Genomic DNA, 19,885 nt, shown 5'->3' on the forward strand with positions numbered 1-19,885 from the left:
ATGTATTTGAGAGTTCGCAGCGGTTTTTACCTGGGCTCCTGCATATGGATTACTACAAATTTCAAGTTAATCATGTCCAATTAACAGATTAGAAATGATGATCAAGGTAGAAGAAAAGAGCCTAACAAGGAAGAATCCACAAATTAAGAAAGTTGGTTGGAAGCAAAATTTATTCTAGTCAAGAAAAGGTCATGTTTTCTTTCATTTATTTATATAAGCATTAGACTGCATGTATATTTTAGAGTGAGTGACCTTTTCCCACAGCAAGTTTAATGGACTTGAGTAAATTTTTATTCTCCCTCTGATGGGATGGTGCTGATAACACAAGTGCGCGGCAGTATTAAGAACATTGGCTTTCATCTGCGTCTCCTTAAAAAAGTTATTGAACTTTCCTGTTTCCTCATCTGTAAAATAGTAGTACTACCTACACCTCACAGTGGAAAAACAGAAAATGCATTTATACTCACTATTCAAATCCATACTACACAAAGCAGAAGGAATATGTCAACACAGTCTAGTCTGGATGGGCAGAGAACACAACCAGCCCGGCTGCCAGCGGCTTCTCTGTAACATGCATGGAGAAGGGACAAGATTAAGTCTCACACTTTTGATTCCGGTCTTGATGTCTCCAGCTAAAACCAGATAAAACATCTTGCAAGGGCCATCTGGTCCTAGGATTACTCCCAGGAGGAAAAACTTCATACAAGCCAACAAGGCAAACACACTGGACTTTATAAATTATGATGTGGACAGAGGTGAGACAGTGGGTTAGTCTACACACCAGAAATCAGAACAAAGATGTCTCTTGAAAAGATGCCAAATGAAAACATGAATAGAAGTGAGGTTTGAGCTACCTGTACCAGGCTGATGTGGTGATGTGGAGTCAGACACCACCAGGCATCGACCCCACGGCAGGGGAGAAGTGCAGGCGGTGGGCACGTGGTGTGGAGCACCAGGCTGAGGGAGAGCCATGATCTGGACGCAGCTACGTGCTAAGCGCTAAGTGCAAAGTGCTGATGGAGCAGTAAAACCGAGAGACCCGACAACACAGGACCATGTGCGTTTGGCTAAGTATAAATGACAAACATACTGCATGCAAAGCACCACACCATCTTCTCAGTAGGCAGATTTACAAGATGTGTCAAAGATGTGAAGACACCGGCACTTCTGTGGAGAGCTTGTTAGAAAATAAGACGAGGGAGCACATTTCAGAGCAGGGAGCCCTCTATGGTTAGAGAAAGTGAGCTGCATATTGAGGGAAAGTGACTTGCCTTCTGCATCCAGAGTTTAAAGGAAAGGATAGACGCCGGCAAGGGAAGCTGGTTGGGACGTGGTGAGGGCCGCCACATCCGCTAGGCATCCGGAACGCACTCCTCAGAACACAGCACTGGCTAGCATCAGCTCCACGTGGCCTCTCTGGCACCAATCTAGTGTCAGGGACTCAGAGCGGGGGGTCTGCTGGCAAAGTTATTTAGTCCTCACAGCCCATAAAATAATATATGTGTCCATTTCACAGATTTTAAAATTCAAGTCACATTTCCAGTGTCATAAAGGCAGCCCAATGGCTGTGAAATTGAAGTGTGGCTTCATTTCTGATCTATTAGTACCTTCCCCCAAGATACTTAAACCGTTAATCTCTTCTAAGATTTAAGCACGAGGTGACCTTTCCGTCTAAAATGGCAGCTAAACATTTACCTTTATCTTCTGAGCCTCACTGCTCACACGGAGGTGGCGCTGCAAAGCGAGTCCAAGTGCCCAGCACGATCACTCTTTGTGTGGTCACATTTAGGAATGTAAAACCTCTACCACAAGCCACTGGCACGCTCTACCGCCCCCTCCCCCGGACCTGCTCACAGTGCAAGACGCAGCACCGCATGAGCCACCACATGCGACGCCAGCCGGTCTCCTGTGCTCCCACTCGAGTCTCGAAGCCCGCACGCAGGTCCCGGTGCCATGACGTGAGGAGTTATTCTCAGAGTTAAACTGATTTTGAAGCTGACGAATCGCTCAAGTTTCCTACATTATACTGACAGCCAGAAGTCACCTGCAAGCTGAGGCAATAAAGCAACTGCAAGCAGCGGTGCAGGCCCCAGAGTCCAGCACACGCCCCACTCAAACAAGCTGTACGCGCTGCTCGAAAATGACACTTGGAAGCCGGCATCGTCTGACATTTATTATTGGAACAAATGAAGTAGCGGCGAAAGCCCCCCCCCCCCCTCTGGCTTCCAGGGCCTCAGGCCGGGGAGACTTGTGCAGGAGAGGGACTGCCCGGGCCCGCAGACTCAGAATCTCACTTGGGCCCTAAAGTGCATCTGCTTGGTGGCATTGTTCTTCATTCCTGTCTTCAGCATCCATTTGGACTTCATCCTCTGGACGTACTGCATGTCCCGCTCCCGCATGAGCGCTGCTCCTGTGATTGGAAGGGAGTAAGAATGAGCCAACGTCTGCTGCTGGCAGGCAGTGAAAGCCCAATCTCTGCAGAGAATCCCAAGGGTAATCTAGAATTAAGTGGGCTCTTATATTTAAAGAAGAGATGGTGTGTGTGTGTGTGTGTGTGTGTGTGTGTGTGTGTGTGTGTGTGTGTGTGTGTTACTGGGGATTAAACTGAAGGGTGTTCTACCACATTTCTGTGGACTGGTTTCTTTAGTTTTCATCATCTTGAAAAAGATTATAGACTCCATCCATCTAAAGTGACAAAGGAAGAAGCTATAAATTTGTCAGATGTTCCTGACAAGAGTAAAAAGGCACTTTTTGCTAGATTCAAGTGGCCTCGTGGCTCGCAAGCAGCCATAGTGAAGGAAACCGCATGCATATGAATGAGGACATTTAAAATGGGTTGTGGAGCTGGGTGTGGTGGTACTGGCCTGCATTCCCAGTACTTGGGAGGCTGAGAGGAGGATCATAGGTTTGAGGCCAGATGCAGCAATTTACTGATAGCAACTTAATGAGACCCTGCTTCAAAATAAAAAACAAAACAGGGCTGGGGTGTGGCTCAAAGGTAGAACAGCCCTGACTCTACCCTAACCCCACACACAGACTGTGGCCATGAGAAGACAGGTGCCTTGCATCCTCCCCATCCCCTATCTGGATGGATGACTTCCCTTAAGATCTAGAGATACGTTACTTTAGGGCCTCACTAAGTAGCTGAGGCTGGCCCAAAACATGAGCTCCTCCTGTCTCAGCCTCCCAAGTACTAGGATTACAAGTGTGCACCACTACGCCCGGCTCAATGGCCAGTTTTACTCATCAGAATCTTAATAAGTTTTCTATGGAAAAATTATAAAAAGGGGAGTAATAGCCAACTTTTCCTGTGCACATGCACTATCTCACACACGCAGTATGATAGCCTTAACTCTAAGATGGGTCCTTTCATTAACATCTCAGTTGAATAAACGAGGAAACCAGCTTAGATTAATAACTCATGCTCCTCGTTTAAGAGTCTGTAAGTATATCATATAAGTCCTGCTTATCTCCACACTCCAGCTCTTAATAACCACCAGGACACTACTTCATTCCTCTCTGTGGCCTCCAGGATCATTCCAGTCTGAGATGAGTACTAAATAATCCATTTTGTTAGTATTATCTTTTGAAAAAGTTAGTGGCACATATATAGTTCCTGTGCCAGGAATATGATGTTGTAAAGTCACAGAGCCTTGGGCTTGTTACCACAAATATACATTGCCACAAGTGGTAATGGAAACCCAAGATAAAAAAACATATATATCAAGCTTCCCCTAGAGAGAACCCATTAAGACAACACAACGCCACCCAAGCCCCGTAGAAGAACGAGTTCTTGGGTTGGTCTGCAGGTGTCAACGTCACGCCTTACCTGTGCTGCCAGTCCACCCTAGAGCTCGGTACTGCTGGAGAACCCTGCCCACGGCCTTCTGATTTTTAGCAACTGCCACAGCTCTTGACAAGCCAAATCGTTGTTTGTAGTATCTCATCAAGGAGCGATGACCCACTCTGGCACCTGTTTTCCAAAAGAACAAAATTTAAACACTGAGATGAAGAGGTATTTTCCAAGGTAGAGCTATAAACAAGGGCTTTTTCCATCCGGGTGTGGTGGTGCATGCTTGTAATCCCAGTACTTGGGAGGCTGAGACAGGAGGATCGCAGGTTCTCGGCCAGCCTCAGCTACTTAGTGAAGCCCTCTGCAACTTAGGGAGACCCTGTTTCAAAATGAAGAATTAAAAATAGGGCTGGTGCAATCAAGAAATGGGCAATTGAACTAAATAGACACTTCACAAAAGAAGAGATACAAAGGGCTAATAGATACATGAAAAGATGTTCTTCATCACTGGCCATCAGGGAGATGCAAATCAAAACTACACTGAGATTCCATCTAACCCCAGTCAGAGTAGCAAGCATAAAGAAATCAAATAACAACAAATGCTGGCGAGGATGTGGGGAAAGAGGAACTCTTTTACACTCTTGGTGGGAATGCAAACTAGTTCAACCACTATGGAGATCTGTGTGGAGATTCCTAAGAAAGGTGGGAATAGATCCACCATATGATCCAGCTATACCACTCCTGGGTATCTTTCCAAAGGAGTTGAATTCAGAGAACTACAGCAACATATGCATACCTATGTTCATAGCAGCACAATTTGTAATAGCCAAAATATGGAACCAACCCAGATCACCATCAACAGATGAATGGATAGCAAAACTATGGGAAATACACACAATGGAATTCTATTCAGCCATAAAGAAGAACAAAATTATATCATTTGAAAGAAGATGGAAAGCCCTGGAGAACATTATGTTAAGTGAGATCAGCCAAGCACAGAAGAAGAAGATACATATGTTTCCTCTAATATGCCCAAACTAGGAAACACAAAGAATACCAGAGGGACTCCAGATATTGAAGGGGAAATACTAGCTAAGTTTGGATGGTAAGATAGGAGAGGAGGAAGGCCGGTCTTGATTAATAAGGGTCTACACTTGAACATGTGTAAAATTATGAATAAGACATGGTTAACCTGGACAACCATTGGTGGGGGGGGGAAGGGAAAATGGGGGTGGGGGGGGAGGGCACCAAATATAGTGTAAATGTATACTATTTATGTTCAATAAAAAATTGTTATAAAAAAAAATAAAAAATAAAATAAAAAAAAATAAAAATAGGGCTGGTGGTGTAGCTCGAAGGTGGAATGTCCCTGGGTTCAATCCCCAGTACTGGGGGGAAAAAAAGAAAGAAAGAAAAAGAGCTTTCCAAATCACTCCTTAAGGATATCCAATTAGAAAATGGAAAAGAAACAATATTCTACCTACTAAAAGTAAAACAGAGGAATGGGAGACAAGGAGGGAGGGCAAACCAATGGTAGACAAAGACAGAATATAAAAAAAAAGAAAGAGAATGGCACTTGGGTATGGTGGCACCCACTGTAGTATTTGTGAGGCTGAGACAGGATCACAGGGGCAGCCTCAGCAACCTAGCCAGGTCGTTCAGCAACTTTGCAGAACCCTGTTTCAAAACAAAAAATAAAATAGTGGCTTGGCGTGGTGGCGCACGCCTGTAATCCTAGCGCTTGGGAGGCTGAGACAGAAGGATGCCGGGCGTGATAGTGCACGCTTGTAATCCCCGCGCTTGGGAGGCAGAGACAGGAGGATCGCGCAGGTTCGAAGCCAGCCGTGCTGGCATAAGAGACCCTGTTTCCAAAAATAAAATAGGTCTGGGAGTGTAGCCCGGAGGTAGAAGGGCTTCCAGGAACCCCAGCACCACAAAAATAAATAAATAAATAAATAAATAATAAAATAAAATAAAATAAAATAAAATAAAATAGGACTGGGGTTATAGCTCGGAGGTAGAACGTTTCCGAATCAACCTCTAGTACCTACCTCCAAAAAGGGAGAAAGAAAATGGCAACCAGGCATGGTGGTGCATGCCTGTAATCCCAGTATTTGGAAAGCTGAAACAGGAGGATCACAGGTTCACGGCCAGCTCAGGAACTTAGCAAGGCCTTCCCTAATTTAATAAGACCCTGCTTTAAAACAGAAAAATAAAATACGGCTGGGGTGTGGCTCAGATGTAGAATGTAGAATGTAGGCTGATTCAATCCTCAGCACCACCAAAAGACAAGAGGGGGGTTGGAAGGCGAGAAAGGCGAGCCCTTGTTAAGTGAAAACGCAGCATCTTGTACTTACACACAATACCCCTCCCTACAAATCCCCCTAGCAATCTCTGCTAACACGGGGAGAAAAGGTCCTCGGAAACGAGGGAGTCTCAGCCTTTTTGTTAATAGAACAAAGATTAAACAAAACGGCCCTGACATTTACAAACCACAGTCAGGTCCACAGAGCAGTCAGCCACCTCTCCCTGCTCAAACTCTCCAACAGGGCAATCTTAGCCCACAGAGGAGCTCTAGGTGACCAGAGGGGTGCTACTGGCACCTAGTGGGGAGGGGCTGGAGATGCGGGTGCGCGTTTTAAAATGCGCACGGCAGCCCCCCAACCATAAAGTGTCACCTGGCCTGGAATGTCAGCAGCACCAAGGCTGAGAAACCCTGCTGTGCTTCCTAAATGATAAAAATCACCCGGTGAACTAGAATGTAAAAAGACGATTAAGCTGAATGCTCTCTACAGTTTTATTTATTTAAGAAACATTTGGTAAAATTCTGTGAATCAGTCCATTGTGCATTCAGAAATGAATTCCCAATCTTAAATTTCAACATATTTTATATCATTACAATATAAGATTGTCTATTCCATATCACAGGCCCATTATCAATTATAACACAGTATGTGTGTGGGGGGGGGCTGTACATTTCAAGTAAGAAAACCATGGCACAAATGTATTGACCACCAAAAGCTTTAGAACTTCTGTAGCTGGACTAAAAAACAAAACCCAAGGTAAGTAAAAATACTCACTGGAGAACAACTCAAGGTTCCTATTTCAGGGAGAGGCACAGGGGCTGTGATTACCAAGGCGATGACAAACTACAACCAGGAGACCAAATTCAGCCCACCACTCCCTTAGGCTTCAGTTTTACTGGAACACAAGCACATTCACCCCTGCAAACATCATCTCTAAATGCTGTGTGCTACAGAGAGCGTGGCACACAAAGCCTAAGCTCTCACTTCTCTGGCCCTAAATAGGGAAAGTGCCCAAGCTCTGTATCTTCAAAGTGGGGTGTGGTGGTTACACATCTGTAATCCCAGTACTTGGGAAGCTGAGACAGGAGGAACCAGGTTCAAGGACAGCCTCAGAAATTTAGTGAGACGCTGTTTCAAAATAAAAAAGGGCTGGTGGTGTAGCTCGAAGGTAGAATGTCCCTGTGTTCAATACCCAGTACAAAAAAAAGGACAAGCTTCATGGAAGGCCGACTTCAAATTCCATCAGAGCAGTGGCTCTCAAAGTGGTCCCCAGGCCAGTGGCATCACCATCACCCAAGGCCTTCCTAAATGCAAGCTACGATTTCACAAGAATATTAGTTAAGACAAAAGAAATCAAACACCTTCCTAGACAGCCATGTAGATAGTTAATAGCATATATTCAAGGTAGAAAACAGCCATTTCTACAAAAAATAAGTTAGGTAGGATTTTATGTATAGTTTCTGGGGAAGTTTTCCATTTGCATATGTAAAACTATTTATTTCGGAATATTTTGTGTAAAAAGACCATGAGTCAGTCATATACAGAGACTGTGGGAGGCTTTTAGGATTTGCTTCTAGATCTAGAACTTTAATTTGCATGAAAAAATGCTATCAGGTTATTTTGAGTCCCTATGGCTGACAAGACAAGTGGAGAATAACCTGCTTGCTATACAGCTAAGGAAACTTTCAGCTGCTTGTTTTGTGGTCACATTCAAGAGAAGAAAGGACTTCTGAATTCAAAGACTATTCTTTGGATGTCAGCAGGGATGAAAACATGTTTCTCCTGAACTTGACAGCTCTGGCAGTGTAAGAGTTTACAAACTCCAAGGCCTTAAGAAAGAAGAGAGATGTAGCTGGCAGACCAGGACAGCCTGGCACTGTGCACTTTCTATTCACAGGGTTGGGCCAGGATGTTACAGCTCCAGCTGCCAATGAGTCTCCCCAAAGCACTGCAAGAGAATGCTGTTCCTAAATCAATAGACTTATACTCTTAGTTAACGCTTGGAAATCCATCTTACGGGTTCCAATAGTTAACAGATGAGAAGCAAAACCTTCAGTGTTTAGAGCTACTCCTGCCCTGTGCTGATGACAGTGAGCACCTGACATTAGTATCAGCAGATCAACCAAGAACAGATCAACGTGAAGGCCTTCATCAAGGAAAAATACCTTTAAAACACAGTGTCGCTGCCCAGCAAACGGCAGATTGTTCTGCTCAGTTTATGGAAATGCACACAACCTGTTGGTCCAGCTTTCACATATAACAACTGCTTACCCAACTGTCTACTCCTCAACAAACAGCCACACAACTAAAGATGCTGGGTACTAGAAAGAAAGTCTCTTTCATTCTAATTGTCCTAAGATTAATTATGTACTCCTCAAGGATGAAACAAGTTTCATGAGGCTAGTTAGCTGCTAAAGGAGTTGGCTCGCACGCCAGCTTCCTCTGTCTGAACTGAAAAGCAGTGAAGAGATGCAAGGAATTGGGCCAGCCCACAACGAACCACAAACAAAGCGCTCTACTGCCCTCTTCTGGACATTTCTGCCACTGGGTCTGGGATCATCTACTTGCCAATTTCACAAACACCCTGAGCAACTAAACTGAAGGTTATCACAAGGTTTGCTTTTGAAACCAGGTTAAAGCCAACTCTAAGTATAGTTAATTAAATATCGCTGCACTCTACACATTGGAATTGTTACCAAATCAGCTTTAAGATAACATCCACGTTAACCCAATTACACAAATGAGTGTATTAAAAGACATTTCTGATTGGTAACGTCCTTCTAAGAGATAAACATGCTGCTGCTATATTTTTATAGTGTTTGTTAAGGGACCTCCTATTTTTGTGGGTCATTACAAAACTCCTCAAAGAAGCAAAACAATGAGACTGCCATGTCTCATTGTTAACATGATTGGGTTTTTTGTGCGTTTTTTGTTTGTTTTTTATTTTTGTTTGTTTTTGTAATGGGGATGAAATCCAGGAGCATTCTACCTCCAGGCCACACCCCAGCCCTATTTTATTTTTATTTTGAAACAGGATTCACTAGGTTAATGAAAGTCTCACTATTTGCTGAGGCTGTGATTCTTCTGTCTCAGACTCCCAAGTACTAGGGTTATAAGCGTGTGCCACCACACCCAGCTATAACTCATCTTAAGCTGTAACGCATAACTTGTTTTAAAAATCTAAGATGATAAAAGTGCAGGAACATTAAAAGCACTACACTGGTCTAGGTGAAGAAAATTTCAGAATTTTGTTGGCTTTTTATTGACTCAGAAATCTGTGCTTTGTGGCCACTTAACATCTAGTCTAAGGTCTTGGTCATTTTTGAAGACTTTTTGGACTTGGAGGTTTCCATCAGTGGTTCTGGATATTCTCCAGGTCTCAAAACTATAGGCTTCCCCAAGAAAAATGCACATGTCCATACACAAAAAAGGTACACAGCCTAGCTAAGAATCCTTGGGGTATGGCAGTTTCTGGCTGTTGGTTATGTCTTTCCTGAGCTAGTCTGGTATAAAAACACAGTATCTTGCAGTACCATAATACCAAACCAGTTACCTCACTACTTTCAAGTCTACAAAGGACAGTCCTATGGTTAATATCCAATACTTTAAATAACATGAGTCTGTAATTGGACCCAGATCTATAAGCAAGAAACCCAGGTTTTAAACACCAGGGTAAATGCACCCTCCAGCTAATCTCAGGCCACTCTCTCTTTAACCATGACACACAGGTGAAGCCATCTTCTCCAACGGCTCAGGGTGATGTAGGCAGATTCGATGCTAAACCCCTGCGAGCTCCCTCTGCTTGCCTTTATGATCAGACTCGGGGTGGAGGGCGGGCTCCACCTCACATTCTTTCTAAAGTCACCTCCACGTTCTCAGTCAACAAACACTTACCTGGCTCTTGTATGTCTGACCCTGTATTGAGAGGAAGAGATGAAAGAAGCGGTCTTTGTTCTCAGAAGTAGCGGAGATTGGATAGAAAGAATAATATCTAATGTTCTATAGCATAGTAGCATTACTATGGCTGACAACAAAATTGAGTATTTTGAAAGAGTAATAGAATTTTGAATGTTTCCAACACAAAAAGTGGTATTTGTCTGAGGTGATATGCTAATTAGTCTGACTGGATCACTACACATTGTATACATGTACTGAAATGCCACAATATATTCTATAAATAGTATAACTGTGTCAATTAAATACACATGTATGTATATACACATATATATATATTTTTAAAGTATTTGGGGAAGAACACAAGCAAGCCAACAACTACAAAAGTGTGAAGTGAGTGTTCTGACAAATACACAAGACTCCTGGAAGCAGAGAGGACTTCCTCACTCAGCAGATGAGCAGGAGAAGGTTCTGGAAGGCTTTCCAGAGGGTACTAAAGAGGAGGAGTGGGAGTGAGTCAGAGGAAACACACACACAAAGATGCAGAGGAGCAACGCACAAGGCAGGGACGAAGGATTAGCACACGACACCTGAGCAGCCAGAAGGTGGACAGACTCAGTTACACCGAAAGCAGTAACTTCCACTGGAAGAAGTCCAGAGGGCAAAGAAAATACACTGGTGTCTTAGAAAGAATGTTCTGGTGTTTGTGTGGAAGCCAGATTGGACAAGGCAGATAGGAAGCTGTCATGACACAGGCAAATAAAGAAAAAGAAAAAAATAATCAAAACACATTTAGGGGTTGCCAAAACATCCACCTGGGTGTGGATAAGAGAATATTCTAAAAGGATGACCATTTTTGGCTTTGGCTAACTTAAGAAAACACAATCACTCTAGGAAAATGTATTTTCCACATATCTGGGGACTGTATTTTTTTTTCCAAGTTTCAAGGATTTAAAGTTTGGATGAAAACTTCTTTCAAATATTTCTTATGTGATACACTCACTGTTGTGTACATTTCTGTAATATAATGTGCTAATAAAGTAGATAAAAATGAAGGAAACATTATAGTGAATCTACCACATCAGATACTGTTTTATAAGGATTATTACATTCAACTTACTTAGATCAGTGGTTATCTTATTCTACTGTTAAAGTGAAAGCTAGAGAGCAAGGGACTATAATATTCTTCAAAATTGGGCATGGTGGGACATGCCTTCAATTCAGTACTTAGAAAGCTGATACAGGAAGATTAGAGGTTTGAGGCCAGCCTTAGCAACTGAGTGAGGCCCTCAGCACTGAGTTTCAAAATAAACAAAAAAGGATGAGGGTATAGCTCAAAAGTAGAACACCTCTGGGTTCAATCTCTAGTACCAGAAAAAAAAAGGGGGGGGCATGGAAAATAAGCTATTAAATATACAGTTGATCCTTAGTATGTGTAAGAAATTGGTTCCAGGACTCCCCTCAAATACCAAAATCCCAAGATGTCAAGTCCCTTATATAAAATAGAGCTGTATTTGCATATGACCAATACACATCCTCCCATATACTTTAAATCATCTCTACATTCTTTTAATGCCCCAAACAATGTGAATAACTGTTATACTGTGTTATCTAAGGAACACTGACAAGAAACAAAGTCCAAACGTGTTCAGAACAGACACAAAATCTCCCTCAGATTATCAACTCCTAGTTAGGTGACTGCAGATACAGAAACCACTGATACAGAGGGGAGCTGGATTTCTTAGTAGATCATGAGTTTTGGAACGTTCACCAGAAGAGGACTAGACAAGGTTTTCTGTGGTTCTATTTAGGCTTTTATCGCTACGCATTTGTATAGGCCACCATACTGCACTGCAGTATAACTTCCGTTTTAAACAAGAGTCAACTTAAAAATGGCAAGCTTCTAGGTTCACAGGCACCTGAGAACACAAACATCACTTCAAGTTTCGCATTCCTTCTCCCTCGGCATGGCAGGCAACTGATGGAGGTGTGCCTGGCCCACAATCCAGCGTACGTGGCTATTCATCCTCGACAGGCTCACTTACCAGAAGGCAGAATGAGCTCCATGGTTTCGTCGTCATATTCCAGGCCCTTTTCAGAGGGCAGTTCCTCGGCCTCATCGGGGTCCTCCCCTTCTGCATGATCAGGATAGCTACTCCTGTAAAAGGGCACTTGTGTTAATAAATAGACTACATCAAACTTAACTAAAGATATGAACTGCATCTGCAAATGTGGCAGCATACCTTCTAGCTACTTAAAACAGCTGCGAAGACCGCCAGCTGAAAGGTTTGGGCATAACAACAACTTGTATTTCTCTATAGTAAAAGTCTGCAAATAACCTAACAGCAGAATTTTCCTCTTTGTTTCTCCCTACGAAGGTTACCAAAAGCAGAGGAAGAGAATACAGAGCTGGGCATGCAGCTCTAGTCAATTTAACCATCATAAAAACAAGTTCTAGAAGAGTGCTGTCCAACAGAATTATGATAAAAATGTTTTATTTCTGTGTGTCCTAAACGGTAGCTCTACTACTATGACTTTTCAAGTACTAATCTTTAAAATGAGGTAGTATGACAAAAAAAAATTCAATTTTTAAATTTTTAATTTTTTTCAATTCATTACTAGGGGACACCTAGTAATTACTATTTGGGGCGGTATAGTAGTAGTAGAATATCTGTTCTTAAAAATGTTACAAATTTGTATTTATGCTTGCACATGAAAAATAATGGAGAAAATCACATTAAAATATTAACCACCACACAACCAAACAAACATAAACAGAAAAAAAGGCTGAATCACATACCTCTTAAAAAGATCTCCATGAATACAGTGCACCAATAAAAAATAAAAAATAAAAAATAAATAAAAAAAAGATCTCCAAATTGCCAACAAATACATTAAAGGCCCTCAACTGCATTAGTCATAAGAGATACAAATCAAAGCCACTATACACCCACCAAGTGGCTGAAATGAAAAACCATCCCTCACTAAGAGTGAGAGTATAGAGAACCACTTTGGAAAACAATTGGATAGCACCTTCTAAAACTGAACACATGTTCATCCTTTGGCCCAACTCCTAAATATATACACAATAGATAAGGTATAGACGTTTGCTAAGAGATACATTCCAGAATGATAGAGACATGATTTGTGATAGCTCCAAACCAGTGAATTACCTACAACTAAATAAAATAGCATGGATGAGTCTCACAGATATAAAGTGGAGCAAGCCAGGCGTGGTGGCGCACGCTTGTAATGCCAGCATTACTGAGACTGAGGAAGATCCAGGTTCGCAGCCAGCCTCAGTTACTTTGTGAGGCACCTCTGCAAATTAGTAAGACCCTATTTCAAAATAAAGAATAAAAATAGGGCTGGGGGTGTAGCTCAAATATAGAATGCCACTGGGTTTCATCTCTAGTACTGTAAAAAATAAATACATAAATAAATAAATAAAGTTGAGCAAAAGACATCAAGCCCACAAGAATACATTCTTTGGGATTCCACTTGTATATAGTACAAAAACAGGAAAACCTATGAAGGTATGAGTTAAAACAGTGAATACTATTGGAGATAGGAGGAGCGCTTCCTGGAAATACAAGGAAAACAGGGTATAATTAATTGTACTGTTTCTTGATTTGAATGCTCATTAAGTAAAACTTTATTGGACTAAATTATGATGTGTGTATGCACATATACACACGTTTATATGTACTTTTCTTTAAGGCTATTCTTCAATTAAAAAAAAAAATTTCAAGTCCAAAATAAGCTAAAACTAGTTATATTGGGAGCAAGAAAATTATTAGCAATTTATCATTTTTTAACTGAATGAATCCATAAAAGTGCTAAGTAACAGCATCAGGCAAAATGGTGACCCTGTATGAAGGCCTTCTGCTTTCCAAGTTTTCTTTGTTGAGCACTATCATCAATATTTTAAGGTTAAAGGATCATTTAATACTCATTTCCAGTAAGGTTCATACTGTTTCTCATTTCTAAGAACCAATAGAAAAAACTGTAAATGAAGTCTAAAATGACATCATTTGGACTAAGGAAAATTCACTTCTTGAACCATTTATGTCGTTTATAAATTTCAATTCAAACTAACATTCTAACCAAAACCCAATAAACAGCAACAATGACAAAAGGCCTTACCCTTTCAAAGTTTAGATTCTAGAAAGAGAGTAATAAAGATTACGTAAAACGGCAGTAGGGGCTATGAAGAAACATAAGAGAATAAGAAAGACTAGGGGCTGTTGCTAATTTATGAAAGGTGGTCATGGGTCATGAGAAGGTGAAATTTGTGCCAAGTCCTGCAGGAAGTAAGGGGGCAAGTCGCATGAGTATCTCAGCAAAAGTTATGAGAAGTCAAAGGTCCTGAAAACCATACCCTTTTACATTAGAAAAGCTATGAATCCAAAGAGCAAGAAATAGAAAATAGAGCCATGGCTGGGCCCAGATCACATAGGGCCTTATGTACCATTAAGCATCAGATTTCACTGTAAGTTAGGAGACTCCTGGAAGATTCTGAGCAGAGTTTGATCTGACAGTGTTTTCAAAGGATCCCTCTGCCTAGCCCTGAGACCAGAAGGTGAGAGGTAGTCGACTGCAGCAAGTCCAGTGAAAGCTGCAAGTGACCTGGACCCAGGTAGCAGCAGAGGAAGAAGCGGTGAGATTCTGAAGATAACTTGAAGGTGTACAGGACAGGAGCTAGCGAAGGAATTAATGAAAGCATAAAATAAAATAAGAATGGTTACAAAATTTTTGCCTGAAGTAAACAGAAAGACAGAGTTGTCGTTTACTTAGGGAGGAGCAGATTGTCATCAGCAGCAGGAAACTGATTCGGATGAAATAGTTAAATCTACACAATCAATTCGGATGCAATATACAGGAAGGAGGCGTGGGCCGAGAGACTCAGTGCTGCAGCAGTCCAAGCTAGCTGCTGACTGCAGCCTCTTGACTCAATCTCACATCTGCTTTGACCACGCTGATTAGAAAAGCACCTGTCAAATGGTAGTAAACACCGCTGACCAGAAACATTACAGGGATACAAAGTCTATTGCCTGGAAGAGGATGCTTCCTGTCTCTAGCAGATTCAACCCACCTACTCCCCTGCCATGGCTGGCCCTCTAGTTATGCCCACCAACTACACGCCCTCAACTGAAGGATGAGAAATCAGGGAGATAATATCAAAAAAAAAAAGTTTAAAAAACTAAGACTTTATAAACACCTGTATCACTTGGGCTATGAACGCCTGACATGGTAATTATATCTACATGCTTATATCTTATGCTACACCATACGAGTACCTAACATATATCTGTTGCATAACATAAGATTTTTTCAAGACTCTCGTTAGGAAATAAAAGAGGTTCCCAAACTTATTCTCCTTTTCAGAAAAATAATTACTCAGCACCCCCATAGAAATCTACTTTCTTTAAGCAAATAAACAGAAAGATGCAATGCAAATTTGCATTATTTTATGTATCTACACGTTATTCCAGCTCCCCCTCCAGCACAGTACCACCCACTTTGGGAACCTCTAATCTCTAGGGCAATCACCTTCAAATCCAGGGTCTAGCCTAGCTAACAAGCATCCCAACTCCCTTAGGAAATAGCTTATAACTCAGGATCTCTCAGGAAGCCAAAACTGGAAACCTAATTTCCATCTTCTATTTACAAGGTGACTGGCAAAACTGAACTCATGATCATCTAACCAGAGAACAAAAATAAGTTAGACAAACTTCAGTTTGGGCTGGAGATCATCTCTCTCCGAGATGTGTAGCTAAGAGGCACTACAAGGGTTATTAAGAATATACTGTTTAATATCACTTCAATGCAAATACGACCTCAAATTTGCTTGACATTACATAGCCCAGACTTACCTAAAATCATAGAAGTCAGCAAATTCCAAAGCAGCGTCACCATCCGTAAAGAGCTTACAGTGGCTTTTGTCATTCATGTGTGCCTGTACAGCTTCTGTGGAATAGAAGGATTTCCCTTTCTCATTGCACCACAAGCAAATCTTCCCAACACCAACTTTCTCTCCTGGTTACAAAAAAAAAAAAAAAAAAAAAATAGGAAAAAAAACAAATGATTAAACATCAAAACATTACTATTTGTTGGCACAACTAAAAAAATAAGTTTTTTATTTTCACAAAATAATTAAATCAAAAACTGATGAGAAACACTAAACTTATGTTTCCTTAAAACCTGCCCCCGTAACATGGTACTTCTTCATTAAAAGGAAAACTATTAGCGGGGCACAATGGCACACATCTATAATCCCAGTATTGGGGAGGGTGAGATAAGAGGATCACAAGTTCAAGGCCAGCCTCAGCCACTTAGCAAGACCTTATTTCAAAATTTAAAAATTAGGAGTGTGGTTAAGAGGGAGAAGTCCCTGGGATTCCATCCCCCGAACGAAAAAAGAAAAACTATTGTACTTACCCAAATATTTAATCAATCCCTTAAGATCTGAAAGATATTCTATATCAGGGATGAAGAAGCTGTGGACTTTGGTCATATGAGCTACATTCTTCATGAGGGAGCTTGAATGATGAGAACAAAATAAGCAGTCCGTTACCGGGATGGCACCTAGGGGCGGGCTTTTCCCGGCCTCTTCCTCCTCAGCATCCTGCTCTTCCACGTCGTCGTCGTCCATGGTTTCAGTATCCTCATAGTCTAGTTCTTCATCAGAATCAATATCTTCCCAATCTTCAAACCAGAATTTTGATAAACAAAAAGTTAACTTCAGAAAAGTGGCAACCAGCAATCAAAGACACAATAATTTACATACGGTGACACAGTCTTGTATTTGAGGAGACCGGGGGCCAGTTATGTTTCCTTGTAGACAAGTCCTCTTTCAAGATCTCAATTAAAAATTTTAGCTATTCATTTGCAGCAGATAAGTTTGTATGGCTAAGGAATGCCTTAACCTTTTTTTTCTAGTATGGAGTAAACTCCCTGAAATAGTCTTGTGCTTCTTTCCTATTTCTCACAGCACCCTGCCCAGCACTGGACACAGGGTTAAGTGTCTCCTGTCTGGCTGAATATTTTTATAAACTGCCATAACAATACCTCCTACTTCGCATGAGTACTACAGTATGTGCGGTATGTGTATATATGGTGGTGGCAGGGTGCTACAGGAACTGCTATAATTTGAATACATGTGCCCTTCCGCTTTGAAACTTAATCACTGACGTATTCATCATTGATATTATTAAGAGGTGGGGCTGACAGGATATGATTAGGTCATAAGGGCAAGTCCTCATGCATTAGTGCCAGAATCTAACCGCTCACTGCCTCCTCTGCTACTGTCTGGACCCAGTTCACCTGCAGCTTTCACTGGACTTGTTGCAGTAGTCGCCTGCCTTTTGGTCTGTATACTTTCATTCTTACCACCCCTTACCTTCAATTCTCAAAACTAGCCATAGAGATCCTTTGAAAACACTGTCAGATCAAACTCTGCTCAGATTCTTCCAAGAGTTTCCTATGTTCATTGGATTCCTAGCTATTCTTCTAATGTATAAGGAAGTACAGGCTCTTTTTTGCCATTTGCTCCTTCTACCATCTGAGGACACAGCCCTTGTCCCTCTGCCTTTTCTATCCTGTATGAAAATCAGGAATAAACTTTCCCTATGGAACAGGCCCTCAACAGACACTGAATCTGCCAACATCTTGATTTTGGACTTTCCAGCCTTCAAAACTGTAGGAAAATAAATGTATTTTGTTTAAAATCGATTCCATCTCAGGTATTTGCTGTGGGGGCAGAAATGGATTAGGACTGAACCACACATTGTCAGTGTTAACAGGAGATGAGGTAAGAAAAGGAAAGCACATAAAGTTGAAGAGACTGGGTCAAGCTACTAGTAGATTTTGAGCCCCCCTGGTTCAGTTCTATTCAACCAAACTGTAAACCCATCGTTAACAGGAAACTCAACTAGAATCACAAAATTCTACTGCAGATAGTGTAACAGTAGCATTATCTTTCTATGCCTACACTAATAACTGCTTCATCCAAAATACAAAAGGCAACGATTTATCCTACAAATATTAATTAAGCACCATACATTTTCCGGATAAGGTTTTAGGCCCTGAATCTACAACAGTGAACCAACCAACCAGTCAAAATCCCCTGTGGATGGAGATACTGACCAGGAAAAGTACTACAGAGAACACCTAAGCCACCTTCATTCATCATTTTCAATTAAAAACTGACTGAACACACACACACACACACACACACACACACACACACACACACACACACGGCTCAAGTATAAATCTGGACACTTAAGAGGAGTCGATTCTTTTTCTCCTCTCAGCATGGCCATTACCTTCGTCATCCAGGCCCTCTTCCTCCTCACTCTCCTCCCCCTGCTGCTTGGCTAACTTCTTCGCCTGCTGTTCAAACCACTGGAGCCGGGGCGGCTTCTCGGCCGGGTCTCTGTCGTGCGCCCCTCGTCCCCCCGCAGCCACGGCCATGGCGCCCCGGTACTCCTCCACGGACGCCTTCTTGGGAGACGTGGACGGCTGCGCCTTGATGGCCTGCTGGATGGCCGCGTTCATGGCATCCTTGTCCACAGTGTCCACGCCCAGGCCCTTCTCCAGGTTCTTCTCGTTCATCATCTCCACTTTCCGATTCACGGCCTGCACCGCCTTCTTCTCCAGCTCCACGTGCCGCCGGGACTTGAGGTGATTTTCGTAGGCGTTGAAAGACGCGAACTTCTTACTGCAGACGGTGCAGTAGGTGGCCGTGCCCTTGCTCTCCTCCTCCGCCACGGCCCGCTGCGCCCGCACCCGCTCCTGGAAGCCTTCGGCGGTGACCGGGGCCATGTTGGCCACTTTCCGCCGCAGGTTGTAGCGGTGCCAGTCCGTCTTGTAGTGGGCCCGCTGCATCTCCGCGTCGCGGAACGCCACCCGGCAGGTGATGCACGTGTACGTCGCCATCGCCAGCCGGCGAGAAGAAAGAGGCGACCGAGCCCGAGATCGAATGATCAGCGTTTAGTCCAGAAGACCGTCGGACCTCAACTCGACTAGTAGCTGCGAAGAACCGCACTGCGCTCCGACTTCCGGGTTCTCACTGAGGAACCTTCCGGCAGATACCGGAAGATAATCACTGCTAGAGAGGAAGTCCCGCCTCCCACTTATGGCCACGCCCCGGAAGACGAGTCACACTCGGAGTTAACCTGGCCAAGGCCCCGCCCACTCAACCCGAGGTGCGTGTTGATTGGAGGGTGCAACCGGGTCACCTTCCTTCGCGGCTGCGCAGTGTGATTACGGAAACCCAGGTGCGAGAAAGGCAGAGGTGGTGCCGGGCGTGGACGTACGGGCTTGTAATCCCAGCGTTTGGGAGGCTGAGACAGCAGATTCGCGGTTCGCGGACAGCCTCAGCTACTTAGCGAGGTCTTTCACAATTAAATGAGACTCCGATTCAAAATAAAGAGTAAAAAATAGAGCTGGGGGTGTAGCTCGGAGGTAGAATGCTCCTGGGTTCCATCGCCAGTATCGAAAAAAAAAAAAGAGGGAAGGATGGGGCGTCGTGGAGCACAGTCCGGTGGAGGACGCAGGTCGGGGTTTCCTTAAGACCGCGCTCTGCACCCTGGAGCGTATCAGTGGATGTAGTGAGAGTGAGGACTGCTCAGCCCTCACCCTGACCGCTGGAATGATGCACAGGGAAACTCCATAGTCCAGACCAGAGCATCAGGCTTTTTTTTTTTAATAGGACTGGGGATAAACTCAGGGACGTTCCACCTCCGAACTACACCCCCAATTTTCGTTTATTTTTATTTTGAAACAGGGTCTCTGTAGATTGGTGAGCGTTTCGCTACTTGCTGTGGTTGTCCTCGAACCTGTGATCCTCCTGTCTCGGCCTCCCCAGTCCTAGGATTACAAACCT

General features: G+C 42.9%; 1 protein-coding gene across 1 annotated transcript; it reads right to left on the minus strand.

Annotated features, from left to right (window-relative positions):
* Positions 1-2,282: 2,282 nt before the first annotated feature.
* Positions 2,283-18,939, minus strand: ZNF622 (zinc finger protein 622; the record flags this gene model as incomplete). Its single annotated transcript, XM_080701251.1, has 6 exons — positions 18,324-18,939; positions 16,435-16,701; positions 15,870-16,032; positions 12,039-12,151; positions 3,830-3,973; positions 2,283-2,410 (listed from the first exon to the last, which is right to left on the minus strand). Exons 1-6 carry the CDS (start codon positions 18,934-18,936, stop codon positions 2,283-2,285), a joined length of 1,428 nt encoding a protein of 475 aa, XP_080557377.1. The 5' UTR covers positions 18,937-18,939.
* Positions 18,940-19,885: the final 946 nt, after the last annotated feature.

This window comes from Muscardinus avellanarius (assembly GCF_963383645.1).
Source record: "Muscardinus avellanarius genome assembly, chromosome: 1".
NCBI lineage: Eukaryota > Metazoa > Chordata > Mammalia > Rodentia > Gliridae > Muscardinus > Muscardinus avellanarius.